Here is a 27,024-nt window from a genome sequence, read left to right on the forward strand (position 1 = left end):
CAGCGCTATTTCTGTTGTTCTCTGTAATACTCTGTGAAACTCTAGGGGGTGCATTATATGAAAGTTTATTATCAGATCTGCATAGCATACGTATGTAACTGGCAAAGTGCTTCAACCGTTTCTAATTCGCATATCACCAATATTCGATATTTAAAGACAATAGTTCCCCGTTGGTCCAAGAACTTCTATCGATCATCATAGGTTATCGTAGATTTAATATTATTTCTAGTTTTATTGGAGCTATTCTTTTACAAAATATAAAATTTATTATAAGATAAACATAGTAGATACATTAACGATGAAAATGAAAAAGTAGAATTTATTAATAAAATCTCGCTTTCAATATAATGAATTGAGCGCCCATGTCAATAATGTATCACATTTTTCATAAATATATTAATAATCCGACACTTTCTCGTCATAGTACATCGAATATCCTTTAAAAAATCATTAGAAGCCTCTTTTTATTTTTCTCGTAGAATCGAGCGACATCAATCACTTAAGGATAAGTGCGACACCATCCTGGCTTTGACGCTCGTGATCCGTCGTCGTCGATTCTTCTTGCGAACTTTCTTTAGCCGCTTCATAATTCTTTTTAAGTAACGTCGTTTTATTTCAGACACGTCGTCCTCTCTCTTGACGCCTTCGATGTTCCAGAGTCTACGCTTTTTCATTTACGTCGGAACGGCAGATTACGAGAAGCTGCGTTCCCTCGATATCAGGGAGCTTATTTTTGATACTGCTCAAAATCATCGACAAAAACTCGCAAATGTTGCAAAAACAAGATCTATATCGTAGTACTTCTTGATTTTATTTTGATCTTTTCAGCATTTTTAAATGTAAAGGTTCTTACTGTTCCCAAAATATGAAATATAAATTTAATAATTGACATTATACTTTATTCTTGAAATACTATCTTATTTTTTGACCTATTTTGTGGTACTATCAACTTAATGGCGAAGTTGCGACCGTGAATATTTCTTTTCATATCACGACGTGTTTCCGCTCAGAACACTCTCCATGCAGTTTCACCGGACTAATAAATATACTCGCGCCAAGTTTCTTCTTTCGCTTTTGTTCACAATATATGCGAGACTTAAAGATAGTCACAGATCGCTGCCAGCTATATTGTCGAAGTTTTGTAACAGATAAATAAGGGGAACAAAGAAAATGGGAGTACAACGCGCCGCGAATATGCGAATAATAATGTTACATAATGGCACAGTAAATTTTTTCTCCGTGCAATCGTAGTTTATATATATATATATATGTGTATATTCAGTAAAGATTGTAATAACGTTTAAAGAGATTTCCAAGATTCTCGAATATTTTGAGATGAAAATCTTAATTAAAAAATATCAAGGTATAATAATCTTTGAGTTATAAGTATTTAAAGTAAGTAAATCATACCAAAAGTTCACACGTTTAAGTGTTGTATGTACAACACAAAGTGCCAATCATATTTGAACGTGCAATTTTTGGACAATTCACTAACTTTAAATCGTTGTAATTCAAAAACTATTACAATCTCATATTATTGCATGATATATGCGATGTATGTTTTAGCGCATTAATAATACACATAATTTATTTATAACTAATAATAATGTTATCATTAAGTTTTATTTTAATATTTAATTTTTTTTGGAAGAAATAATTAGAAAGCATATTTAATCAGATAACCCAAAAATCCGGCACATGCTCAACATGTCGACATATTGAATCCGCACTTGAATATTCGCGATTCATTGGATCATACTGATGAATCATAAGAGAATTTATAAAAGTTTCTGGCAACAAAAAAGCAAACAAGATCGTGCTCAAAAAAGACGTCCGCAGCAAGTGAGTTTACAGTAATAACAGCATAACATAATATTTCGCTAGAGAGAACGTAGTCGTCACCGGATTCATTTAAGTCTAATAGGATTATCTTTAATCCGCCGCGGTCCTACCGCGGCTTCTTCGTATCCTTTTCTTCGTCAGCCGCCGAGAGTTCAGAGTTCTAAGAGACAGGAGTTGGACCGCTAAATGAGTCTCAACCGTGATCCTCGTACTGAATAATGCATAAAAGTCCCGATATTTTTACACAAAACGGAGAACTTCACTTTTGGCCATTTTTCTTTTCTACTTCGGAGATGATGATGAATTATTAATCTAATTGAAGAGAGCTTACATCACTTGTTAAGATCAATTACAGAAAATATCGCTCTCTTTAAAAGTGACACAACTAAAATTGATCTTTGAGTTATCATGAATGAATTAAGTAAATATTACCTTATCAATCATTAAAAGTGAAATAACTTAACTTTATAAAAAAATCATTACGATACAAAAAGAGGGTTTAAAAAAATCGTCACAACTCAAAATAATCCTTTAAGGAACGAAAATGACAAAAATTACATTTGATCATGTTAAGAATGTTTTTTTTTTAATTATTCGAATCGTCATTAATTTTCTGTCAAGTTTTTTGAAAAATAATTTCTTCTCTCTTCTGAAGATTTTTTTAAGTCACTTTTGAAGGAAGGGATATAATCTTAGTGTATTATAATTTTAATATTATAATACCATTGTATGCTACTTTCGATACACGTTCTATAATAATCACTCAAATCCGTATAACTTTCTACACATTAAGTTTCCGCTTACGCTAATTATCTTACGACGATATATGTATGTATATATACTATTTCTGTATATAATTTGAAAGGGAGTTAGCGTGATATTCTCAGATATGAATATGATAAGACGAAAGGCAACCGTGCGTAGATGCGATCCTTTACAAAAGGAAAATGGGATTTCATTACATAGCAAAATTCATAATGGGAAGCCCGTTTGCAATTTATCGTATGTATAATGGAGAACCGAAGAGTTTTCAAGTCGAAGTAATTTACGATACACTTTGTAAAGACTAATGCTTGCAGTGCTGCAGGGACAAGTATTGTATAATGCGCGAGCGCATTAAACGAATACTTGTCCCTGCTTTCTAAATTAAAATGTACAAGCTTGACGATATATCTACATGTGAGCGCGTTATTATACGTTTTTTTTACTACCTCAGCGTTCTGTACTTTATGCCGCGTCGGCGGAGCACCAGCGCAATGAAAGTAGATATGTAACGTTGGCATTAATTAAAATCATTACATAACATTTGTCGAGTATCCTTGATAGAGCGCGCAAAAGCACTCACCCTCGGCATCGCAGAGTGTTTCTTTCCATCGGGAGGAAGTCTAGTGCGTTAATCCCGTTCGTTGAGATATTAAAATCCGAGAACAGATTGCATCAATTAGAGAGTATTCACGATACATCACGCTCGTTGTAACATTGTCAATTAAAAAATTGCAAATTTCTTTGTGCATATCGCTCTTTGTTCGCTATTTCGACATTTACTGCTCGCCAGAATCGAGGAAAAACCTCTTTACATATTAAAGCAATATATGCGCTTAAAAAAATGTTTTCTTCCATTTAAACTTTTTTTTTTGACATAAAACATACGTAAATAATGTTAATATCCGAAATAGTTTAATCGGGCGGATACATGACATTCAGTATTTATGTTACATTGCTTTTCATGTTTAATTTAAATATATAGAAATACCACAAATATATTGGCTTCCACAATAATGATTTATTAATTAATTTAGAGTTGCTTGTCTGCTAATAAATACATGTTTTAATAATTATTGTAATCAACGACCAGAAATCATTTTTGATAAATAGAAGTATCGTTCACCTATCGCGCGAATCAGGAACATAACTTTTTACATGCAAAAATAATTAATATTATATCAATTTAATATATTTATGAAATAAGCAATGCAAATAAACAAGCACATCTAAATAAAACTTTAGTTTTATATGAAATGTTTAACATATGCGTGTGTACTAAAGTAAAGTACGACAAACCTTGCTGCTTTTAAATCAATGCATCGGTTAAGGGATTCCGAGTGCATTTCCGTTTCAAATCAAGATCTTATCCGAATCTTCAAATTCAATCGAGAAATTCACCGTCGCGACGTGGCGCATCTTGGTTACTCCCTCTCAACCATCGGATATACGCGTAATCTTGTCACGACGCGGTCATTCAATTGCTTCAACCACCGCATGATATTTGTCCGAACATGACTTTCAGGCTACGAGAGTACAGCGCCGGTGGCAGACATAATGGGTCCCCGGGAGCAAAGGGTGCCATCAGGGTCGACGATCACCCTGAGGTGCGTCATATTGTCGCCGTATCAGACCCGTCCCATCAGGGGTGTACAATGGCTTCGGGATAACAAACTCCTAACATTCCAGGTAATGCAGCCTCAGCTGGATACGCGGGGTCGCTCTAATGAAATTTCTGTTTGACGACCGAGAATCGAGAAGGACAGGAGAAAAAAAAAGGGGCGCTCGTATATCATCATACTCGACGCGAAGGGATGTGGATCATATAGTGTCTCTAACCGTGTCTTTCAACATTTTTGTTTGCGTGGTAGCCTGCGTCGGCTGTTTCTTTCGTGCGATACGTAATGATTGAAAGCTGTTGGCGGTCGACGCGGTTTTGCCGGTGCAAGATGCACTGCTCGCGATTATCTTGCTTGGTCAATATTCGCGTTCTTTGAAACATCCATCTGAGACTCGTCAGCCTTCTTTAGCGATATTATTCTTTACATTATTTATAATGTTATAACATAAATCGTTTTTTGCATTTTAAAATGTTTAAAAATTGTAATATACATTAAAGCTTATTATCGGAATAATGTCTTACGATTGTAATTGACGATTTATTTGTTAAAAGCAATAAACGATTTTTTGCGACTTGTGACTTTATGCATTGCCAATTTAACACACCATTTTATTATTTCATTTTTACGAAACAACTTATCTCTATATTGTAAATGATAGTTTGCATTGATTCAAGAAATATTATATTTCGCTTTTAGTATACATAAAATACGCATTTAGATAATAAAATCTCAGTTCGAACATGAAACGTGATATGTGAGAGATGTTAGAAACAAAAACTTAAATTTTTTTCAAATTTATTTAATATTAAATATATAAAATTTTATAACATGAATAATGTATAAATTTTTATATGCAATTCGACGAAATAGAAAAGACTTAAATTAACAACACAATCCGTAGTTTCTTTCAGTTTTATAAATTTTGGATAATAAGAAATAAAAAAATGGAAAATGGAAAGTTTTTGTTTCTATATCTCTCAAATAAGTACTTAAAAGATTTTCTGTTACTTACTTCATCATTGAACTCACACTTGTACTTTACTCTTCATCCAGGCAGCGCGCGGAGGAATAAATGTAGAGACCGAAAAGGGTGCGGCACGTACAGTATCCGTGTTGACTTTGGCGTCGGTGACTCAAGATGACGTTGGAAACTATTCATGCAGGCCGACGGAGGGTCGATCAGCCACTGTCAGCTTAGTCGTTGAGGAAGGTTAGTCTCAGTCTTTTACTACTCATGTGGATTATAACGAGAAAATAAACTAGCAATATCCATAAATAATTTTACTATAATATATAAGTATATTTATATACACATATTTATATATATTTATAATTACTAATTGTATATGTCATAAAAATATATGTTTAAAATAAAATGGAAGAGACAAAACAGGTTAAAGAAACTGAAATAACGTGGTATAATAGAAAAATGTATAAAAGTATATTAGATACACTTCGTGAAACATAATGATATAATAACAGTATACTTATGTGCCTTGGGATCTTCCGGGAAATCTCGCTGTCGCCGGATGTGCTACGAGTGTAGCCGGAAGCCCACCGAGCGCGCCGATATTCTATTTCCTTCTACGCTTGCGTGTATCCTCCGCGGGGTACAAGCATGATGTAAAGTCGTGCCTTAGGATTACTTGAAACACTTTAAAGTTTTAAAGAGGCGGCGGTATTTCACGCTGGAGCTATTTGTCTAGCTCAGCCCCTCGGTCGCCATGGCAGGGATGAAAAGGAGCGGAAGGACGAGATGGGTCGGGAGGGAGAGGAGGGATTGCGAAGGGGATGGAAAAGACGGAAGACCGCTTGGGCTTGCTCGGGCGCGTGTATGTACTCCTGCGCGAGACGAAAAGCGGGAATATCCGAGGGATGAAGTACGAGGAATTGCGGAAGGAGAAAAATTGCGGTTCATAGATAGAAAGACGGTGACGAAGAGGGAGTGGAGTTTGAGAGAAAGGAGGAAACTTGCGGAGGAAAGAAGTAGATATAAGCGGAGATTCTCTCTCTTTGCTTTCTCTTTGCTACTTTCCTCTCTCCATTCAAGCTTCGCTGCACGTCTTATTTTGTTTTACTTTTTTCTCTTTAAGATTGAGTGAATAATAAATGTGACAGAAGAGAGAGAGAGAGAGAGAGAGAGAGAGAGAGAGAGAGAGAGAGAGAGAGAGACATGCGAAGGGATGGAGAAGAATGAAAACGAAAGTAAAGAGTTTTAAATAATCGATAAAGTCAAAGAAGTATTATACAAAAAAGAACAAGATTATTTGTTCCATCTCTCGCCTTTTATAACGTGCACTTTTAACACATTTTAACACATTTTTTTAATTGAGTATAGATTTACACATGTACTTTTTAATCATGTTTCCTACCGAAAAGTTTCTTACCAATTTTTCTTTGCGGATGACAATCGTCTGTAAGTAGATTGGCAACGTTATTTTATAAAATAATGCATTATTACATACTCACACACGCACGCGCATGTACACATACACATTATCGTTACGTTTTATAAAAGATAAGTCATTATCATTATCGTTATTTGGAAAGTAACGATTCATTATTTTATTCGTTACCTTTTTTGTAATGATAAGCAAGATATGCAAGATTAGATTAAAAAATTTTTAATTTAAACATTATATAAGAATCAATATTAATTGTGAAATCAATATTAAAATTTAAAGTTCTAAGTTGGTCTATACATAGCAAATTTTTTTAAAATTTAAATCTAATAAATCTTTAATGATTTTTCATATTATTAGGTGTTGGAATTAATTCGTAGCGTTTTACAAGTGATGGGAAGTACTTTCATTAATGTATTTTTTAATGCTCATGTGAAATAAATAACATTCTTTCATTAAAAAACGCTACGAATTAATTCCAACACCTAATATTATTTTTATTTTTAATATATGCTTATTTTTAGAAAATTAAATTGTAACGCGGACTTTATTAAAAATTTTGTTAAACATTGTTTTTAAGCGTCAATGTCATTATTAAGAGTACATTTCAATATTTATTGCAAATACTGACAATTTATAATTCACTTACATATATGTAATGTAAACTATAAGTTTTCAGTATTGACAGTGATTATCGGAATGCAGCTTAGGGAATTAAGTACGAAACGTTTTTCGATATTTTTAAATTTTTATTATAAAATATTTCCAGACAATTATATATAAAAATAATGCGATCTATCGAATAGTTATAAAGATAATAAGGGATTATAATAAAAGTAACAGCTGAATTTGTTACCATAAAAATATAATAACATTATGTTATCAACAGAAAAAAAGTAACGAGTGTCAGTAAAAAAAAGATAACGAAAATGATAACAGCATTATTATAAGTAACGCGTTATTTCTCAATCTCGAACGTAGAAGAAAATAATAAGGTAACAAAGTAAAAGTAACGGAAATTATGAAGACATTAGTAGGAACTGAAAAATGTATGCGAACACAGGCCGGATGAAATGAAACGAATGGCACGGAAGAGGACGAGGATCTGGGAAGGCATAGAGCCCGGAGGCAGACGCCGTGGGATCGCGGGGACACTTGCATGCGAAATTCACGTGGATAGTCTCTATTATCGTGAATTTCCCTTCGGAGGTTATTGCGAGGAAGCGCCTGTGGCGCACGGAGTCGCATTTTTCCCAAGAGCGTGTGTGCGCGCGTGCACGCGTGCGCGCTATCTAACCCCGTGTCTATCCGCACGCGAAACTCGTCCCGTGCGACTATAAATCAAAACTTGGATGACTCGCGGCCTCGTAGATTGTGGATTTACGCGGTTTATGACGCGCCCGAAGGAAACCGTCTCGCCCGAGCGTAACTAAGCGAAGTGCATCGTCCGATTTTTATGAGGGTGTATCGACGTAAATATCGTGGTGGATGTGGAAATCGAATATCACGGACCAACATATAACGGAGGATTTGGGAGATATATCGTGATGTATGAATTATTAATGTTATTGAATCCAATTTTTTTAAGTTTTCTTGAATAATTTGCGTAATTTTTGAACTTGTCTTTTAGAATTGTTATTTAATTCTGCTGATCTGTTTGGGTCTATTTGACCTAAAATGTAATTTCTTTTTTTAATAATAAATTTATAATTATACAAACGGGGGTACAAGCTTATAAAATTGCAATTTATGATACATCTGTTTAGAGTTCCTGGTCGTCAGTTATAACAAAGAGTGCGAAATAATTTTAATTTTTAAGCAATTTTGTGTTATTAGTATATATTTTAATAATAAATATATTTTATTAATAAATATTATGAAGAGATACTGGATTTACATACTCTACATCATTGATTGAATTTGAATGTGTTTATTCTTTCTTTCCTTAGAAAATGTATGAAAATTTGATGTTACATTAAAAATGTTGCACGTACTTTTTAATAAAACTAAAAAATTATGAAAAAAATTCCGATTCTTCCATATTGTATTTTAAAATAAACAAAAAGTTTATTGCTGATTTAAAACCTGTATAAAAAATTATTTTATAAGAAGTAGATATGCTTTTTAAAAATATTAGGTGTTGGAATTAATTCGTAGCGTTTTTTAATGAAAGAATGTTATTTATTTCACATGAGCATTAAAAAATACATTAATGAAAGTACTTCCCATCACTTGTAAAACGCTACGAATTAATTCCAACACCTAATAATTAAGATAAAATGAAATAATTTTCATTTATACTTAAAAATTGTGTTGTTAAATACAAATATATATTTAACATATTTATTAACACATGTTAAATATAAATATTGATTTTAATGAACTGCTTCGTATTATATAACATTCATTTTAATTTATATAAAATATTTATATAACTTCCCCCCCTCCCAATTCCAGTTACTTTTTGAGATTGCACTTGAAATACATCCTTAATTGAGAGTGTCCTATTTGCTTGTACGTAAAATTACCTATGTATTGATAGCAATATTATATCACTCAATATAAATTCTAGGGTTAATTGAATATAAAATTTTGCAAGTGTTTGAATATATATTATAATAGATAATTTGTGCTAATAATTACATATTTACGTGTAATACACTTTTAAAAAGAATTTAAAGGTTTAAAAAGAATTTGAAGGATGAAGTTTTTTTTTCTTGAATGCCTTGCAATTTGGTTTTAATAAAAGCTCATTATATTTTAATACAGTGAGATAATAAAAAATGGAGCAAAAGCATAATAATATTATACTTGACGTAGCTCATGAAATCTCATTATTACTTATATAGTCATAAACACAGTTTAAATACTGTAAAATTATGACTCCGTGTAGAATTCTCACATATATATACACGTGTACGTCGGAGTAAATCTCCGAGAGAATACGGAATTAATTCGTTGCTACCCCGGACCGAGCAACACATATAAATTGTACATTTACTCGTTACGCTAGTACTTAACGCGTGTGTAAGTTATAGAGGTATCATGACTGGAAAAAATGTAGGATAATTAAATATCTAGTAGATTAATTTTTGCGATACTGTATTCTTGTATATTATGCGATTGCATAATATACAAGGATACACAGTTGTATGTATAATTCCGCAATTTATAAAGGTAAATCTGCTGAACCGCTCGGAATGAAGAGATATGAAAAAACTGCACACACGACGAATAGAAGGAACCCTGTTAAATCCACTCGCGCGCGGTATCGCAAAACTGAATTTTCGTCTGATCGCGAGTCACTTTGCAATAGCGTTTCACTCATATGTATGTACGTACGCGTACGATACATCAACCGCAGGCACGATACGTACTCGCACGGCCGCGCGAGAATCCGACGATAAATCAGAAGTCCGGCCACTTGTTTTCTAGTTTTGCAGATTGCGAATTCGCGCAGTTTATCGGCACGGACGAGCCGAGTCCGAAGGAAGTGCCATTGCGATGGGATTAAACGGGACAGTGGGCATTTTTATGTGAGCGAAACTGCGCGAAAATACTACTGCTGGATGACACGCGAATATCATGTACGAGAAGCGGAAATAAAGTCATAAATAAAAATTCTCTTATCAATTAAAATTAACAAATAGATTTTTATGATAGAATACAAAGAGATGCAACTCAAAATCTGTATTTAATTATTTAATCAATTTAGTCGATTATTTAGTCAATTTTTGGATTGTTTGATTTATATTAATACTTTATAACCTTTCAGAGTTGATGTTGGATATTAAATAATCCACTCAGTTATAAATTTTTTTGTCAAGCAATTCAATTTTCTTTATGTTACATCTGCAAATTTGAATTACTTCTATTAAAATATGTTGGTATTCATTTTTTTATAGTTATGTCATTTTGATTTCTTGAAATTAATTAATGTTTTTTAATTAATATAAATTAAATGAATTTTACAGAGTTGGCGCATCAGTAACTATGTTACAGATTTTGACGTTAGGGTTGAATTAAATATTTAAATTGAAGATACGCACAATGTATTATAAATATTTCGTATAATTTCACAAGATCGCCTAAACTAATTTAAAAATTGTTTCAAAAACAATCCATGGGTTTTCCGTATAACAATGTCGACCTAGCGAGATTATATCAAAACTTTGTGTTCAATCTTATCGAAGAAAAATGGTAGAGAGAAGAAAACTTTCTTCGGCCGTCTCGGGAATGCTGTGAGGATAACCAATAATTGATCATCCTCCAATTAATTATTGGCATCTACTGATAATCGGGACTAAGCTGATAATTATTATAGCTTCTCAAGATTAGAGAACTGAATTAAAGTCATTAAAAATCTTCGCATCACCGATTAAAGTTTGAGGTCCGTCCAATGAATCAGCGACAAGCAAACTATAATATTTTATGGGATTTTATTGGAACGAGCATTAATTTAATTAACAATTTTCTGAAAGCGTAACAAAATATAAAATATTTCTCGCAAAAGTTATATAGGACAGTTAAAATATACATTTCAATGAATATTTCTGCACGAGTTTTTAACTCAATAGCCTTTGAATATATCTCTTTAAAATTATAAATGGCTACTAATTAGAAAATTGTTATAAATTTACAGTAGATAATTAATGGTACTAATAAGGCTAGTAAATTTTTTTAGAAACACATAAATAAGATAAGGCGGAATTATTAAATCTTATTTACCCACACATTGAACACAATTTTATACATCTAATCTAAAATAAAAATTATTATTGTTTAATGGTATATCAAATATAGTCAATTCTAAATTATATTTTACAAATTACAAATTAAAAATTTTCTGTTAGTTATTTCGTCAATTAAATAAAACTTTCGAAGCCTTAATTTAGAAGAGGCTGCTACATATAGATCTTCGCATTATCGTCTCCTCTCAAATATTTGTGAATGTTTCCGGTGAACATTCGTGCTGCAAGAAGTGCCATTTGCTTGCGATTTGTCGAATGTGGCGCAGGATTTAACGACTTTTGAGGAAGCCAATGCGTCGTGTGCAAAAACGTCTCGAGTGCAGTGCCAGTCCGCGGCTGATGCCGGTCTTTTTGCGCTGGCTCTTGCCGGGGGATGGGCTTTGGCGGCCGTCTGAGCTAATTCTTATGCGATCGTAAATAATGTCGCGCATATATCAAAACTTACAGCGACTCCCCATCCCGGCGTCGCAGTCGACGTCGCCGTCTCCTACGGTAGTCCTACGCCTCACCCCCGTTCTACCTGCATCCCTGCATTCTCACCCTGTCTTCTCACCCTGTCGCGGCTCTTTCGCATTCCCCTTGACCATCTTTAGCATCATTTCTCTTTCTTTCCCCGTCTTCTCACTTACCACTCGAACATTTGCACGTCTGCCAACAGCATTTATGGTCGGTCAAATTAAAGATACAATTCCGCGATCCTATTAATTAAGAAAGTTAATTACACCGGAATTCAATTTTCCTAATTGCTCATCGTCGAGTTTTCGCGCCACTTGTGCTACGTAGCAGCGGTACAATCTTGTCCGTTTGCTATACTGCTACGTCCAGAAAGTCGGCAGAGTACCAAAGGATAGTCGAGGATTCCGTCGAAAACGTCTCTCTCTCTCTCTCTCTCTCTCTCTCTCTCTCTCTCTCTCTCTCTTGACCCCTTTTAATTTCACGATTTAAGCGCGGCTCTTCATTCTTCTTGTTTCTCTTTTTTCGGATACTTCGAGCTTGCCTTCTTTCGCCTCTCTTGCAACTGACTTTCGAGAGCGTAAGAAAGGTACCGAGCACGATGTATTTAAAACGATTCTTTGCAAATTTTTCATCGTGATCCATAAAAATGTTTTATTTTATTGCGACCATTAAAATGTTTCTCCGCTCGCGCGAAGAATATTATATTTATACATATATGTATTAATACTTACAGTGCAATATGAAAATACCTTATCCCAAGCACCTTTTCTTGGGTATAAATCTAAATAATTCACGTCCGATCTTCATGTATTTTTATAGTGGTTAAAAATGTCTAAAAATCCAACATACTTTCAAGTTTCTAAAACGAAAGTTTTTACTTTTGGAAAAAAAGATAAAAATGTAATACAATGTAATTATTTTTGAAATTTTGAGAAACTTCCATGAATAAAAATCGATCGGATTAGCTATCTAGATTTATACGCAAAGGGTTAAACACGAATGAATGGAGAAAAAGATTTATATTGCTGATATATAATATTTACGAAAGAAAATCGATTAAAATCTTTTAAGAAACGATAGGAGGGTAAATATGCGTTAAATGTGATTCTGCAAATCGGGACATTTCGTGCCGTTGTAGCGAGTTATGATATCACTTTCCGACGTCCTACGAATCCCTGGAGCCTCTGTACGTCGCCGGCTCAGTCTAGACGATTCATGGATACTTCCAAGATATTTTAAATATATATCGAGCACGACGGACTGCGGAAGTTTGCAGGGAGTTTAATACCTAACAGCTCCCTAGACTGTCGTTTATACCACGGCTCCAAACTCTCTGCTCTCCTGGATCTCTCCTCTCATTTCTTATCGCTCACGCTCTCTGTTCCTCTTACGGGTCGCGTCCTTTTAACGTACGATATTATTAAATTTCGTAACCGAAATACTTGCGCAAAGTGAAATCCGCCAGCTTCGACTTTAAACTCTGTTAATTTTTCGTTCGCTGCTCATATCTACGTCGCCGCGATGAGAGTTCTTAAATTGTGGGATCCATTCATTTCATTTAATACGACAATGTACACTTTAACAGATATCTTCGGAGTTAGTTAAAGCGCTCGTATCGGTTAACTATAGAGTGGATTATAAACGGGGATTTAAACTAAGTCCTTAATCTTCTAACTTCCTCGTTTGTTGTAGGGAAACATTCAAAATATTTTGGATTAATTATTTATCCTAGATCTACTTTTAATTACGCGCAGAGAGTAATTATTCACGAATTTACATGTGCGAATCATGCGAGAGAGCCGGAACATTGTGCATCCATTAACTAGAGATCTCTATTTTTTTGTATAACTTTGTACTCTTTTACCTCGCTTTAGACGTAACTCTCTGGCGCAAGCGGACAGTTTCCGAGACAGTGTCTAAGGAGTTGCTAAGAGCGAACGGATGAGTTAAAGTGCAACTTACTTGTGAACTTCCAACGCTCATAAATCATTATGATTCCGCGCGGCTATAATGCGAGCACGTTCGCACTTATTATATGCTGAAGTATACTTCATTAAAAATTGGGTCAATAATTAAATAAGTGATGCACAAAAATTAAATTAAGAAAATAATTTTTGCACGAATATTGACGTTATATATGTAATCATGAATATTGATTAATATGCTGTTGAATTTTTAATTATTACGTTGTGGCGATTGTCCTTTCTTTTTTCAAACTGGTCGTTCAAAAAAGTTATTGACTTCAGAGGGAAACTATTTGCATGGGTTATACGATCCTTACTGGACCGCTATCGCAGATTGAAAATTAATTTTTAATTCCGCTCTCGCTCAGCCCGATAATCAATCCCGTTATAATTAAGCGCGTGTTATTTTAAAATATATCGCAGTTAGTTTTCAGAAGAGCTTAAATACTTTGAGTGTGAAAACGGCATTGAATAATAAAAGGTTTGAAATATTTGGAAAAACAAGATTAATAGAAAATTGTGGAAAGTTTAATAAAGAAATTATGGTTGGGAGAATTTAATTAATTATCAACGATTAATTGCAGTATTTCAATTTTTTTTATCGTTCAATTTGTTCATATAAAGAAAATTACATGTGATAATTTTAAGTTACAGTTGATATTTATAATGATTTTGTAGTAAAACAATTTTATAATTTAAATTTTGCTAACGGCAGTAGCTATTTGTAGTTATTTAAAATATCAATTTTCCATTTTTCTGAGTAAGATAAATTGCAATATCTTTGAATTAATTTTTTATTTCTCTATTAGGTGTTGGAATTAATTCGTAGCGTTTTTTAATGAAAGAATGTTATTTATTTCACATGAGCATTAAAAAATACATTAATGAAAGTACTTCCCATCACTTGTAAAACGCTACGAATTAATTCCAACACCTAATACAATAATGTTAATTAATATAACAATTTCAATATGAGAACAGAAAATATTTTTTAAATAATTTAAGAGAAAAAGAATTTCTTTAACGTTTGAATTATCACAAAGTTGGTAAGACTAATGTAACAGTAATGAGTAATATAATCACGCGTTTGCACGTCATTTGTATTTCAAATTGTCCATGCAGGAGATGCCAAGTAGATGCTGCCAAATTTTGCCGTGTAAGCAATCACAAACCAATAATGATAGATTATTATTGTGCTGCCAAATGTAAATGGATCGCACGTGCAAAGATTTTGCTTCCGCTTTAACCGACCGACGTCGCGTGCAGTTCCGGTGCGTATGCGTGCCTGGACACGCGTGTCGCATTCCCACTAACACGGACGGTAATGTTCACGATCGTGATCGTGAGCTCGCTTCGATCGATCGTGCGATTCATACTGCTTTCGTACGAATACCTGAACGCATACTCTGGCTGTACGCAGGCATGTCTCGGCATCGTATTGTCGTTCGAATTCTGGAAATCGTCATTGATATGGTCGATCGTCATCGATCCTCATCGAATTCTACGTTATGCGTATTAATAACTATCGCCTTATTATGTCAAATATAAACAAATACATAACATACAGAAAACCTACATTATTTGAAGAAACAATTTTGCTCGTTTAATTTTAAAATATTTAAAAATCGAGCTAAGATACAGATTTGAAAATAACTTTGTTGGCTCATTAAAATAATTATGTAGGAAATTCAAGCATGGGCAATGCTGCAAAAAAATTTTCTTCTAGCAACCAGCGTGAGCGTCCTACATAATAATTTTAATAATTATTTTTAAATATTTCAGCGCATAACTGTGCATTCTTTCCGTGTATTAGTCATATTTTTAATAGATCATTAAAAAGCATTAGAATATTATTATATTATTATATTATTGAAAATAGACATAAATTTAAAAAGGCATAAATATTTAAAAGAAATGTTAATACAATTTTATTATGCGTGTAGCAGTAAAAACAATATTCTTTGCAACGATAAACTTATTTAAATGAGATAATTTGATCAGCATAATCGTAGAATTGAATTTACATTTCGCGATACATCATGTTATTCGTATCAAGAAATTAATTATTAATTTGTAATTAGTGAGTACACGTGCCTGGATTCAGACATTGGTGGAATTTTGATGATATATTGCTTATGCAATATGACTGACCATGTTGACTCTTATACTACTGAATACGCGCGGTTCATCGAAAACCTCGTTACTGCAGGGCTGTCTCATATTGGTTCATTACTATCGCGTCTAAATTGAACGTTATTCTATGATAATATTGAGACCCATTTAGGGTTGATATGATTTTCTTTTATTTTTTAAAAATCGATATTATCTTTCTCGAACACCGAAAGAAAAAATGGTTCGTGAAGTTTACTTGCGAACCACAAAGCGAACGTATTCTAGCCATTAAGGGATCAACGCTGCGTAATCAAAGAAGTCGTTAAAAGCGTAATTTCAGAAAATAAAGTACCTGTTACCGGTTTCTTCGTAAAGTTTAGTTTTCGTTCTTGTTAATGTTCGTAAAGATGAAGGCGCGATTGGGATCTAAACTTCAAAGGGCCGCGGCGGTTGGAATTAAGGATTTTTTTCGTCATTAAGATTTTAACTACTTTCTACATCACCTAGCGACGCTAACGATCTAGTATAGATGCATCTCACTGTGCAAATAGAAAATGCAAAATGAAGTCTTTTATTCCTATCGCTCTACCAACACCGTGGAGTAATATAGTATGGCAGTTTGATTGAAATATTTACTAATCCTTTTTGAATTTCCTGTGACGTACGCAATCATCGTTGCTTTGACTGGAAATATTGCAGATTCAATCTTGACAAAATCAACTGTCCCCATGCAAGCTGATTGCGTTTACACATTCTCGATACCATACGTGCGAAGCGTATCGCAATGTATCATTGAATACATCGCACAATGTGCGAGTTTCAACGTCACCGCTATTTTTTTGGATTTGTTAAATATTAGATCGTTCGTAATTATTTCGTTATATGTAGTTATACGAGAAATTGCTTGCCTTGAATTAAGTACAAAAAAATTTCAAGAATTATTCAATTTATTTCGATTTAGAATAAATAATAATATCTCTTCTTTTGCTACGCGAATTATATTTGATCTTGTTGATATAATAAGTTTATTACTAGTTAAAAACTTATCTTAAAAATTTAACTGATAATTAGTGGTATTTGCTATGCAAATTGCATTAAATTGGTCTTCGTATTAAATTTAAGTAGTAGAAAATGAAAGAACGGTAGAGAAACGCGTATCGACATCCCTCAAACAACGCAATAATTAATGGATCTCTTGTAACACGAGAAAATCCATAATCCCGTAATCTTGAAGCGACATTGATTTACGATTGTGGGTGGTGTCATTATTCTCAAAAAGTATCAAGATTTCCGGCGCATGATATTCAGATTCAATATCGTAATACAGTAATTTTTCAACGTCTGCTCATGTGAAGAGTTCCTGCCGACATGACACTCATTAGATCATATCGCGTGAAACCTCGTTAATTTGATACAGCACTCGTAAATATTCATACGATTACGTGAACGATACAAGTACGGCTGACGAGTGTAGCACTGACACTTGATTCTCCTTTTTTGCCTTTCTGTTACAGGGGAACGCACGGAAGCCATGCAACGTGACGCCGGATACGTCTCTTCCGGAAGTGACGTCAGGCACTGGCCCGGACTTCTGCTTCCGTTTTCATGGTTTCTAATACTCGCGCGCAACAGCCAAACTTTCTTGCTCTAGTGCACACTCGACAGTATTTCACGCTTATTTCTTGCCGTTTCCAACGCTGAAATGTACCTAAAACGCGACCAAGCAAATCTAGATTGTTAAGATAAACTTTTATAGATTTTAAGAACATAATTTATAAACTGCGTTATATTAATATGATACACTAAATGAAGAGATTATATCCAAAAATGGATTGCGATAAGATTTATTTGAAGGATTCGAATTTACCTTCTACAATAATTGCAAGTATGTACAAAAAAAGAATAATAGAAAGCTTGATTTAACTCGGGAAATATCTTAAAAATATAATAGAATATATTATAATTGTATCAAAATAAGTTAGATTAATGATAAAATAAATAAGGTAATTATTTATATAATGCGTAATGCAGTCTCAAGGAAAATAAGGTGAATAATTAATATATCAAGTTCTAGAAAATCAACATTTATCTGTTTTTATTTGTAAAAATAATGAAGAATAATTACAATTAGTTAGACTTTAAAGAATGTCCATATGTGAAAATTATGAATTATTGCTTTGTAACTGAGAAATTGATTACAGCAAGGTAATCGATATATAGATTCTATGACACGTATTTGTATAAGTATTTATTTTAAATGATCACACACTTATAAAATCAGTTTGTTGCAAAGAAGCAATTTCACATGAGGAAAAAAATAAACACAAAATTATTTGTATGTAATTTAATTATTATATTCTTTTACAATAATATAATCATTATAAGAAAAATAAATAAATTCCTCTCTCTCTCTCTCTCTCTCTTTCCCTCTAAAAAAATAATAATTTTTACTTGGATAAGAATATATATTTTTTCCGCTGACCGTATTTAAAAATTTCGACTTTTTCCTGCCAATTACAACAAATTTTGTATATCCATTCAATTTTCCGATTGTGCATAAAATGAAAAGTGCATTCTCTTTTAAAAAGAGTTTCACGCAAATGGAAATAAAGATAAAATGTCCTTATACAAGTTTCCTCGTATACTGTTTCGTAAATTTAGCTTTGTGCGCAAATAATTCATTAAATGACCTGCGATACTCCATTTGATCTCAATGTTCTGGAACGTTCTTTTCGTTGCCCTCTTCGCAATTCACGGCGTTTCTTTGAGCACAACTCTTAAAGTCAATAGGATTAAAGCAGTCGCACAGTGCCAAAGGATGCGGAGGTAATTTGATATCGTGTATCGTGCTATATTCTTTCGTTCGAAGGTTCGAGGAGAATACGTCATGAATTTCATGAAATTCCTAAGAATATGTGTCTACTGTGTATCTAACTCTTTACTTTATTTATATTCCTTTAATAAAAAAAAAGTCTTGTCAGATTGTGCAACAAAATAAGGTATGTATTGATTCTAAATAATGATTATAATCTTTATTTTTATGTTTAATCATAAAATTTTGCACTAGAAAAAAATAAAAACAATTTTCTATTAGTAATATTATATAAATATAGGCAATGTAATACACATATATTTTTTTATCATATTTTCTTATTATTGCAAAATCATATTTTTTAATAGAATCAGATAAAAGTTATTTTATGTAGATAATATATATGCAATCAATTCTTATTCGATTTATATATCTGCACGGAATAAATTTAGAACACATAATCACTAGCTGAATTATACTTCAGCCTCTCTTATAAATATCAAATAAGATGATGTTCTCTTATATTCATGTTTATTCCGATATGTAAAAGAAAATCGTGTCGCATATTCGAATTTGTCAAATGCGGGAACATGGATGCGTTATAGCAATTTCTCTTGTCATGCATCGCAAATTCCGAAGACATAATTCTCCTTAAATTCGCAATTCCACTATGGCGTAAGCTTTCTCATGGTAGTGCTTTGATGTGTTATGAATTACAAATAAGATGTGGGTAAAAAGTCACAGTGTGACACAGGCACGATTACATATTTGATCAAGGTGAATTGCCTTTTCAACAGAAGACGATTCAAGAACAACGAATGCATAATTATGCTTTTATATATATAATGTATGTCCTATGTAAAGCTGTACAATACTCATAATGAAAATTCTACTCTTATATCATTTCATATTTTCCAAATAATTATCAATTAAGTTAGACATGATAAAATTTGTATCTATAATTGTAAGTATGTCGCTTTACTATTAAATATACATTTCAGATTTAATATTTGCAAAAACAATGAAGTTTTATTATAATCGTATAAGAGTTATTTTAAAAAAGCAATTTGATGCTACATGATACTATATGATTTATAAAAAGCAAACCAAATAATCCAAACAAAATATGTAGGTATATATATATATATATATGTATATATATATATATATATATATATATATATTTAATCAGCTTTATTATTAACACTCTTCTGATCTCTTATTTTTTCATATATAATTGGATTAATATTATTAATATTATTAATATTAATTAAACGAAGAATAAATATAAGTAAAAAGATTAATGTTTAACTTTATCTTTAATCTCAGCTTTCTGAAAATGTTCTGAAGATAAAGGTTTTTTTAATCTTCCCCTCGGGTTTTTTTCCCCTCGGGAAGATTACAATTTGACTTACATTTAAACTAGGCCAAATGTAAATAAAAATACGGCAAACGGCTGTTTCCCGCCCAGACTTCGTCTTCCATTTTGAAATTGACGAGTCCTATACGTATTTTATATTCAGGACATTACTTCGTGCTGAATTATTTTTCAAGTTCGGACAGGAGCACTGGTAGCAGCGGTAGTAACTCTTCCCGGACGAGGCTCCTGTCTCAGTCACCTCTCGTACTTGCTCACCGTCACCGGAACGAATACCGGTTCAGCTTTTCTCTCAGTGTAATCGTATATAACTGTCACTTCGCAGGATAGGTGATACAAACTGTAAAACTCGGCCAGTCGTGTCAACGTAACGTCCGACGTGTATTCAGATCCAAACTACAGCATTTGCGTGCTTGAAATTTCTAATATTGTAGCAGCACATACAGTTCTTTCTTTAAAAAAAATCCTAAATTTCCACACGAAATTCGAAATAACAATAGAAGAATGCAATATTGGTGAATTTATACATGAAGTGTGCAAGAAAAATTCATAATGCGTAAAATGTCAATGTATTATTTAAATTTAAACGTTCTTATATATAGAAAGAAGACAAATAATTCATGCTGCATAAAGAGAAACCCGTGAAATTGTAGCATTTAATTAGATCGTGTGACATGCAATTAAATTGGCGAATGTCAGTGGATGTCACATGATAGACAATTGCAGAAAAATCAACGAGTACGACGAGTACGATCTCACATCTAACGAGGCACGATGCAATTTAAGTGGCACGTCGGGGATCGTTAAAAGTGCCGCTTAAGCGACGCTAAAGCAAGAATAAAATAACACTAAATTTACGGCGGACCGTGAATCAACATGCTTTATGATTGTTCGGGTAGCGGATGATAAAGGATGAGAGCACGCGCGCGGGGAACTAGCTGGTCAGGTCGAACAGGGGCTCGAATACTCGCTAGGTGGGAGGATGAAAATTGGAAAACTGCATTGTCCACCCGTTCTACCCCTCTGGGACACATTCGTTAGTGGGCATCGTCCACCGACGATAAATTTCACGTATCTTCCACTTTCCCGTCTTTCACCTGCGCTCAAATTAAAGATCAGCTCGATCGTGATTGCTCTCCACTCGACTATCGACTTGATTACTTTTATTAAATATTCTCGGAAATATTAAATTATTAAAATAATTCATATCTAGCAGTAAAACGTTGTTTATCTATTAATATTTACTTGAGACTTGTGTATTTACCGTTGCATTTTTACTTACAAATTTAAGTAAAATCAGTCTTGAAAAAAAAAACGTGATATAATTCGATATACGGATCTTGAGAGTCAATTTGATATTCGTGAGGCCATATTTACTTACAACACGATACAACACAGAAACTTGGATAAAGCTAATCTTGGAAGACATAGCTTTGAGTTCTGTTTCACGCGACTCGATACACGACTTGTGAGATTTCGTACGAGCAACTATTTCGTATATATATGTACTGTTATTCCATTTATCATCCAATTTTGATTGAATATTCGAATAATCGCGTTTATTGAATCGGTATAAAAACATGAGATCAATTCATAGTTACAAAAAGAATCGCATGCAATTAATTAATTAGTTATAGATGAAAAATTATTTTATAATTTAACCAAGAAGTTATCTGATCTAATGAATAAGTGACATAATAAGTATACAAGTTATGGTTTCATTTTATTTCAAAAATAAATTTTTTTCTTCGTGGACAGGAGAGATGTAATTATGAGAAAATAACAGTTAAAACAAAAACCGTCAAAAATCAAGTTATTTGGTATTTATTGTACTGAAATTAGAACGAAATATTGTCTGCTCGTATCGACACGCAAACATTAATTGGATTGCTTGAAGCACTATTGAAACCGCAAAACATATTGATACGTTTAAATCCTGCGAGCACTGGTGCTAAATCCACAATATCATATTAAAGTGCATAATAATATCGAAATTCAGAATGAAATATACATGTTAAATTGGATACGAACCGATACAGTAAACCATATACGGAATTTTATAAACGACATGCACCTGCACCGTACATTTTTTGTGCTTGATTTAATGCAGTTGATTTTTTGGACACGTTTTATATGTCATTTTTTTCACTTTTTTTCAAATTCGTTTTATTTTCCTAAATCGACGTGCTATCGAGATGCTTTCGAAAGTAGCCAGATAGACAAACGGTAGCTAATTTTCGCAGATCCACCTCTGTGCGTGACTCAAACAAAAAAGAGGCCGTTTTTCCGTAAAAAGTGTTTGCGATCTTGCTTTGTTAACGGGCAATTCAACTTTGTTACTTCGAATAAACAACGGCCGGCCAAACGAATGTACCTTGCCAATAGTGGGTTCAATCTCGCTTTTAGCGTCCCTTTTCACGCAAATTGCCACGAAAAGCTAGGCCAGTTAAAATATTTACGAACGTCGAGTTTATCGCGAAGGATATACTACCAAGTTGAAAATGCGAACTTTCATCAAAATGTAGTGTGAATTTTAATGCGCTCTATCTTAAAACTTTTACTTTATATAAATTAAATATTATAATATAATACTGTAATATAATCTACAGTAATAATTAATGAACAATATAATTAGCATTTTTCTTCTTATTTCATTAAAAATATTCGTTTTTAATACACTTAAATTTTTGAATTCATTTAAAATGTTTTTATATAGAATACTGTCTTTATTACCATCTCAGAGTATTAGATATATAATCTGAAACGTAAAGTACTGCGGCAAATCAAATTGTTAACGGCTACATTAATGGGTTAATGGGCGATTTTTTTTAGATTATAGACTCTTTTTATACTACCGCTTACTTTACTATGCTAGCGAAATTTATAAAATGTCAACGATTACATAAAAAAAAAACTTAGACTTTCTGTTTCGCTATGCGTTATTTTAAATAACGTGACATAAAAATAGATATTGTTGAATTTCAAATTTATATATGATTTATAATAACTAATATTTATAATGATTTGTTTAACAATATAACTTTTTCTTATTTTAAAATCAAGCATATCGCTCCTTTGCTATAAAAGTGACATAATTACAAAAAATGTCTTCTTTAAGTTATTATCATAAATAAGTTAAAAGTTAAATACTTAGTATTGTTTATTAATCATAAAAAATGAACTAAATTAACTTTATAAAAGATCATTAAAATTATTACAATTAAAAAAGGATATAATTAAAAAAAGAAAAAAAACATCGTCAAATTAAAGAGGATAGTTTTTAAGAGTTGAAACATATATACACATAAATAACAAAAATAATATGTTAAAAATATATTCTTTTTGCTGATATTAATTTAATTAGTCAATAACTTTTCTGTCAAATTAGAAAATAGTATTTCCTCTTTTCTGAAAAATTTAATTTGTTAGTTGTTATTTTCTAAATGTAGGAGTGATATGCGTTTTAGATGCGTTTTAGCTATTATTTCACAAAAAAAAATTTAATTTTGTTTATTTATAATTATAGTTTAGTAATATGTAAATTTTAGTAACATGACTAAAATTTAAAATGTTTAAAATTATTGATAAACAATACATTATGAACAAAACAAATTAAATAAGAATATAATGTATCATTTTTTTTTTAATACGTGAGGTATTAATATTAATGTGGATAAAAGATAAATATCTCGAATCAAAAATAAAGAAACAATTTTTTCAGATTTTATATAATTTATATCGTTGCGTGAAAATACCACTGCTTATATTATAAAGTTATATTTCGAAAAATCTGTATTCACATTAAAAATCAATAAGACGTTGTTTAAGGAGTGTTGCATAAATTTCATTATTATCATTATGAAGCGCGATAATTACTGATATATACAATATTATATATCAGTAATTACGTCAATTATTGATTCTGTGAAATTAGAACGAGATAATATGAAGGCATTGGAAATAGAGTGCACCAATTACATTCACAGTTCTGTTGAAAATTTTATGCATTCACATATTTTATTATTTGAAATATTTCAGTGAGTATTCATCACGTTTTTCAAACTTGTGCTTTTCAACTTCAGCATACATAATTATAAGTAAAATATTATCAACCTCCATAAAACATTTCAAAATTTTGTAACATTACATAGTCTGTTTTGTAACATTAACATTATATAGTCATGCATTTTATCGACAAGTATTATATAATTATTTGTTGAACAATTGACAGCAATTTTACAATTTAATAATTTATATTTATAAATTTATATTTATAAATATTACGTAAGTATAATAAGTATTAGATGAATATATATAAAAAATTTTCAATTAAATACTAACATAATTTTATTTTCATTTGTATTATATAGATATGCGCATACATATATGATGAATACCCATTTAATTAAGACATATGTTACTTTTTAATTGAGTCTGTAAAAAATTAACTTGGCGATTATAAATTGATCAATCACTGACCGTGCGTCGGTGTAAATTTAATTGAAATATATGCACATTTTAATGGTATACAGTTTCAACAAATTTACATTGGAGTTTGCTTAAATTTGCATTCTGAATATGTTTGGTTGAAACAATCTGCATTTCGATTTGTATGTCACATGGATAGATTTGATCGACTTTTAACGGTACTCATTAGTCAATCATTGAAATTCATCCTGAACATATATACAATACATACATACTGCTTGCAAAAGATTCATTTAATTGTCATTTCTGAGAAGAACAATTGTACAATTCTACAAAAAATCAAATTTTGTTTCTACAATATGTCGTAAATAATACTATACAATTATTTGTTTATGTACCATGCACGTTATGTTGTTCCAAAAATATCTAAAAATACAAACTAAATGTTGACTTACTTTATTTAGTTTTGTTTGCACAGTAACGAGTTGTTGTCGATACATGTCAATTTTTTTATTATGACGCCAAAATTGTATGAAAGTCGCTTAAAACAAACGATAGGTATTTTAAAATTTATAATATATTGATAGTACGTTTCGTTATATGAAAATAAAATAATATGTATTTTGATAAAATTAAACCGATATATTTATAGTTTTAATTCATTAATTGCTTTTTCTCATTGTATTAATTAATATTAATTAACACAACGGGAAAAAGTAGTTGGTAAATTAAAACTATAAATATATCATATTAAAAACTTTTTCTTAATATATAATTAATTATCTTTTACGTATTATTAATTAATTCATATTAAACATATTAATTTCATATATAATTAATACTTGAACAAATTATTATCTGATTTTCTAATGTACACTTGCAAATTTTTTGGCGATTGTTACTTAATATTAATATTAAAATTTAAAATTGAGTCATATCTTTTTTTCAAGACTGTTCAATTTTTACTCTTTAGAGTGAGATTTCAAGTAATTTAGAGAATAAAGAGTGTTTTTGTTCTTTATTAATATATTTTCACCTACTAAATCCTTTCATTTAACTTACTAATCAATTTTCGGGATGTCATATAGAATCACAGAAAAGAGCGACACAGTGTTATAAATACATTTTAAAACACTAAGATTACTCTGGAAAAAAAGAGAGAATGTCTAGAAGTATGATATCATTCTCGGCATAAATTCATCATGTTAGCAAGTTTCTAGAAAGCGGAAAATATAAATAATCGAGATTATTTTTATTTTCAATTAATTCATAACACATCATTTTGCGAATATTTGTTTGTAGCTGAAAAACTGATTGAGATAAATGAGATGTACAAAATTCAATTCTTTTAGCTAATGAAGATTATATTTAAGATGGTAAATATGACATCGTAAACGGATGGGGAAGAGCTTTGTCATTTTTAATAATATTCAACTTAAACAGTTTGAACCGAACAATGTAATTATAATTCTACTCATCAACAAAAATCAGATATATACGTTGGAAAGATAAAAGGCAGATGCCTGCCGAGAGCAAGTTACTTTTATACTTACTTTTTATTTTATGCATAATGCATCTCACGAACACTTAAGTACGCATACAATTTTTCACTAAGAAACTTCAGTAAATTAAATACAGCATTTCTAACAACAAAGTTTATTAATTATGTGACACTGTTTAGTTTTGTTATTCACTGTTATGAATTATTAATTAAGAATACTTTGTCATACTTTTTCTAGCGTGACAATGGTGGACCCTTGTTGTCGATAATGAGCTTGGCGTCTCTTGGGTTTTGTTTTGCGTTGTAGGACAACCTGATATATACTAATGTCACAACAGGGTTGTCACAGAAAATGAATTTTGAACTCTGAGTTTTCCAGATGACTGTGAAAAATTTTTCATGACCAATATCAAATATGTAAATTTTAACATTTAGAAACAAGAATTATAAGAAAGTTATCCCATATTTTATTAAAATTGATTTGACTATTTTAATTTTACAACAATGAGTGGAATGTTGAGAACTATCATCAGTATCATCATTAATATCTTTGTAAGAAATGATATAGTTTTGAAAAAAGAGCTAATAAAAGTTAATAAATTTTATACATATTTTTCTCAATAGTTAAATTAAATTTGTCAATTATTCTCTTATAACCGGCATTTTTTAAATATACATACAGTAAATTCTCAATTTCAGAGAAAATCAATAATTTCATTCTTCTGATTTTTGTATAATAAGAAATAATGTTTATATCTTATTTTATTATATGAAACTCAAGCCAAAGTTGTGAAAATGAAGAATATATTTATAATAAAACTTAATAACAAAATTTGATTAATTTTTCCAATGAATAAAAATTGTTTCAATTCGTCTTAGTCTACCCATATGTTAATATTCTCATAATTATAAAAATTATCTATTATTACACACTCTCCTTCAAACAAATAAAACTAATCGATTATCATGACAATGGATATGCGATAACTACGAT

General features: G+C 31.5%; 2 protein-coding genes across 4 annotated transcripts in view; one reads left to right on the plus strand and one right to left on the minus strand.

The window, feature by feature from the left end:
* LOC105151281 (zwei Ig domain protein zig-8) overlaps positions 1–18,309 on the plus strand; it is a 114,792-nt gene extending 96,483 nt beyond the window's left edge. For all 3 annotated transcript variants that reach the window (XM_011064902.2, XM_087406570.1, XM_087406571.1), the window contains exons 6-8: positions 4,130–4,293; positions 5,280–5,436; positions 17,426–18,309. In XM_011064902.2, the coding sequence (XP_011063204.2) occupies positions 4,130–4,293; positions 5,280–5,436; positions 17,426–17,562 (458 nt within the window). In that variant the 3' untranslated portion in view covers positions 17,563–18,309. The remainder of the gene's footprint in view (positions 1–4,129; positions 4,294–5,279; positions 5,437–17,425) is intronic.
* Positions 1–27,024, minus strand: part of LOC105151283 (protein amalgam) — a 285,411-nt gene that overhangs the window by 36,345 nt on the left and 222,042 nt on the right. The gene's annotated exons all lie outside the window — the stretch shown is intronic.

This window comes from Acromyrmex echinatior, chromosome 5, assembly GCF_024713525.1.
Source record: "Acromyrmex echinatior isolate Ae372 chromosome 5, ASM2471352v2, whole genome shotgun sequence".
In the NCBI taxonomy this organism is placed as follows: Eukaryota; Metazoa; Arthropoda; class Insecta; order Hymenoptera; family Formicidae; genus Acromyrmex; species Acromyrmex echinatior.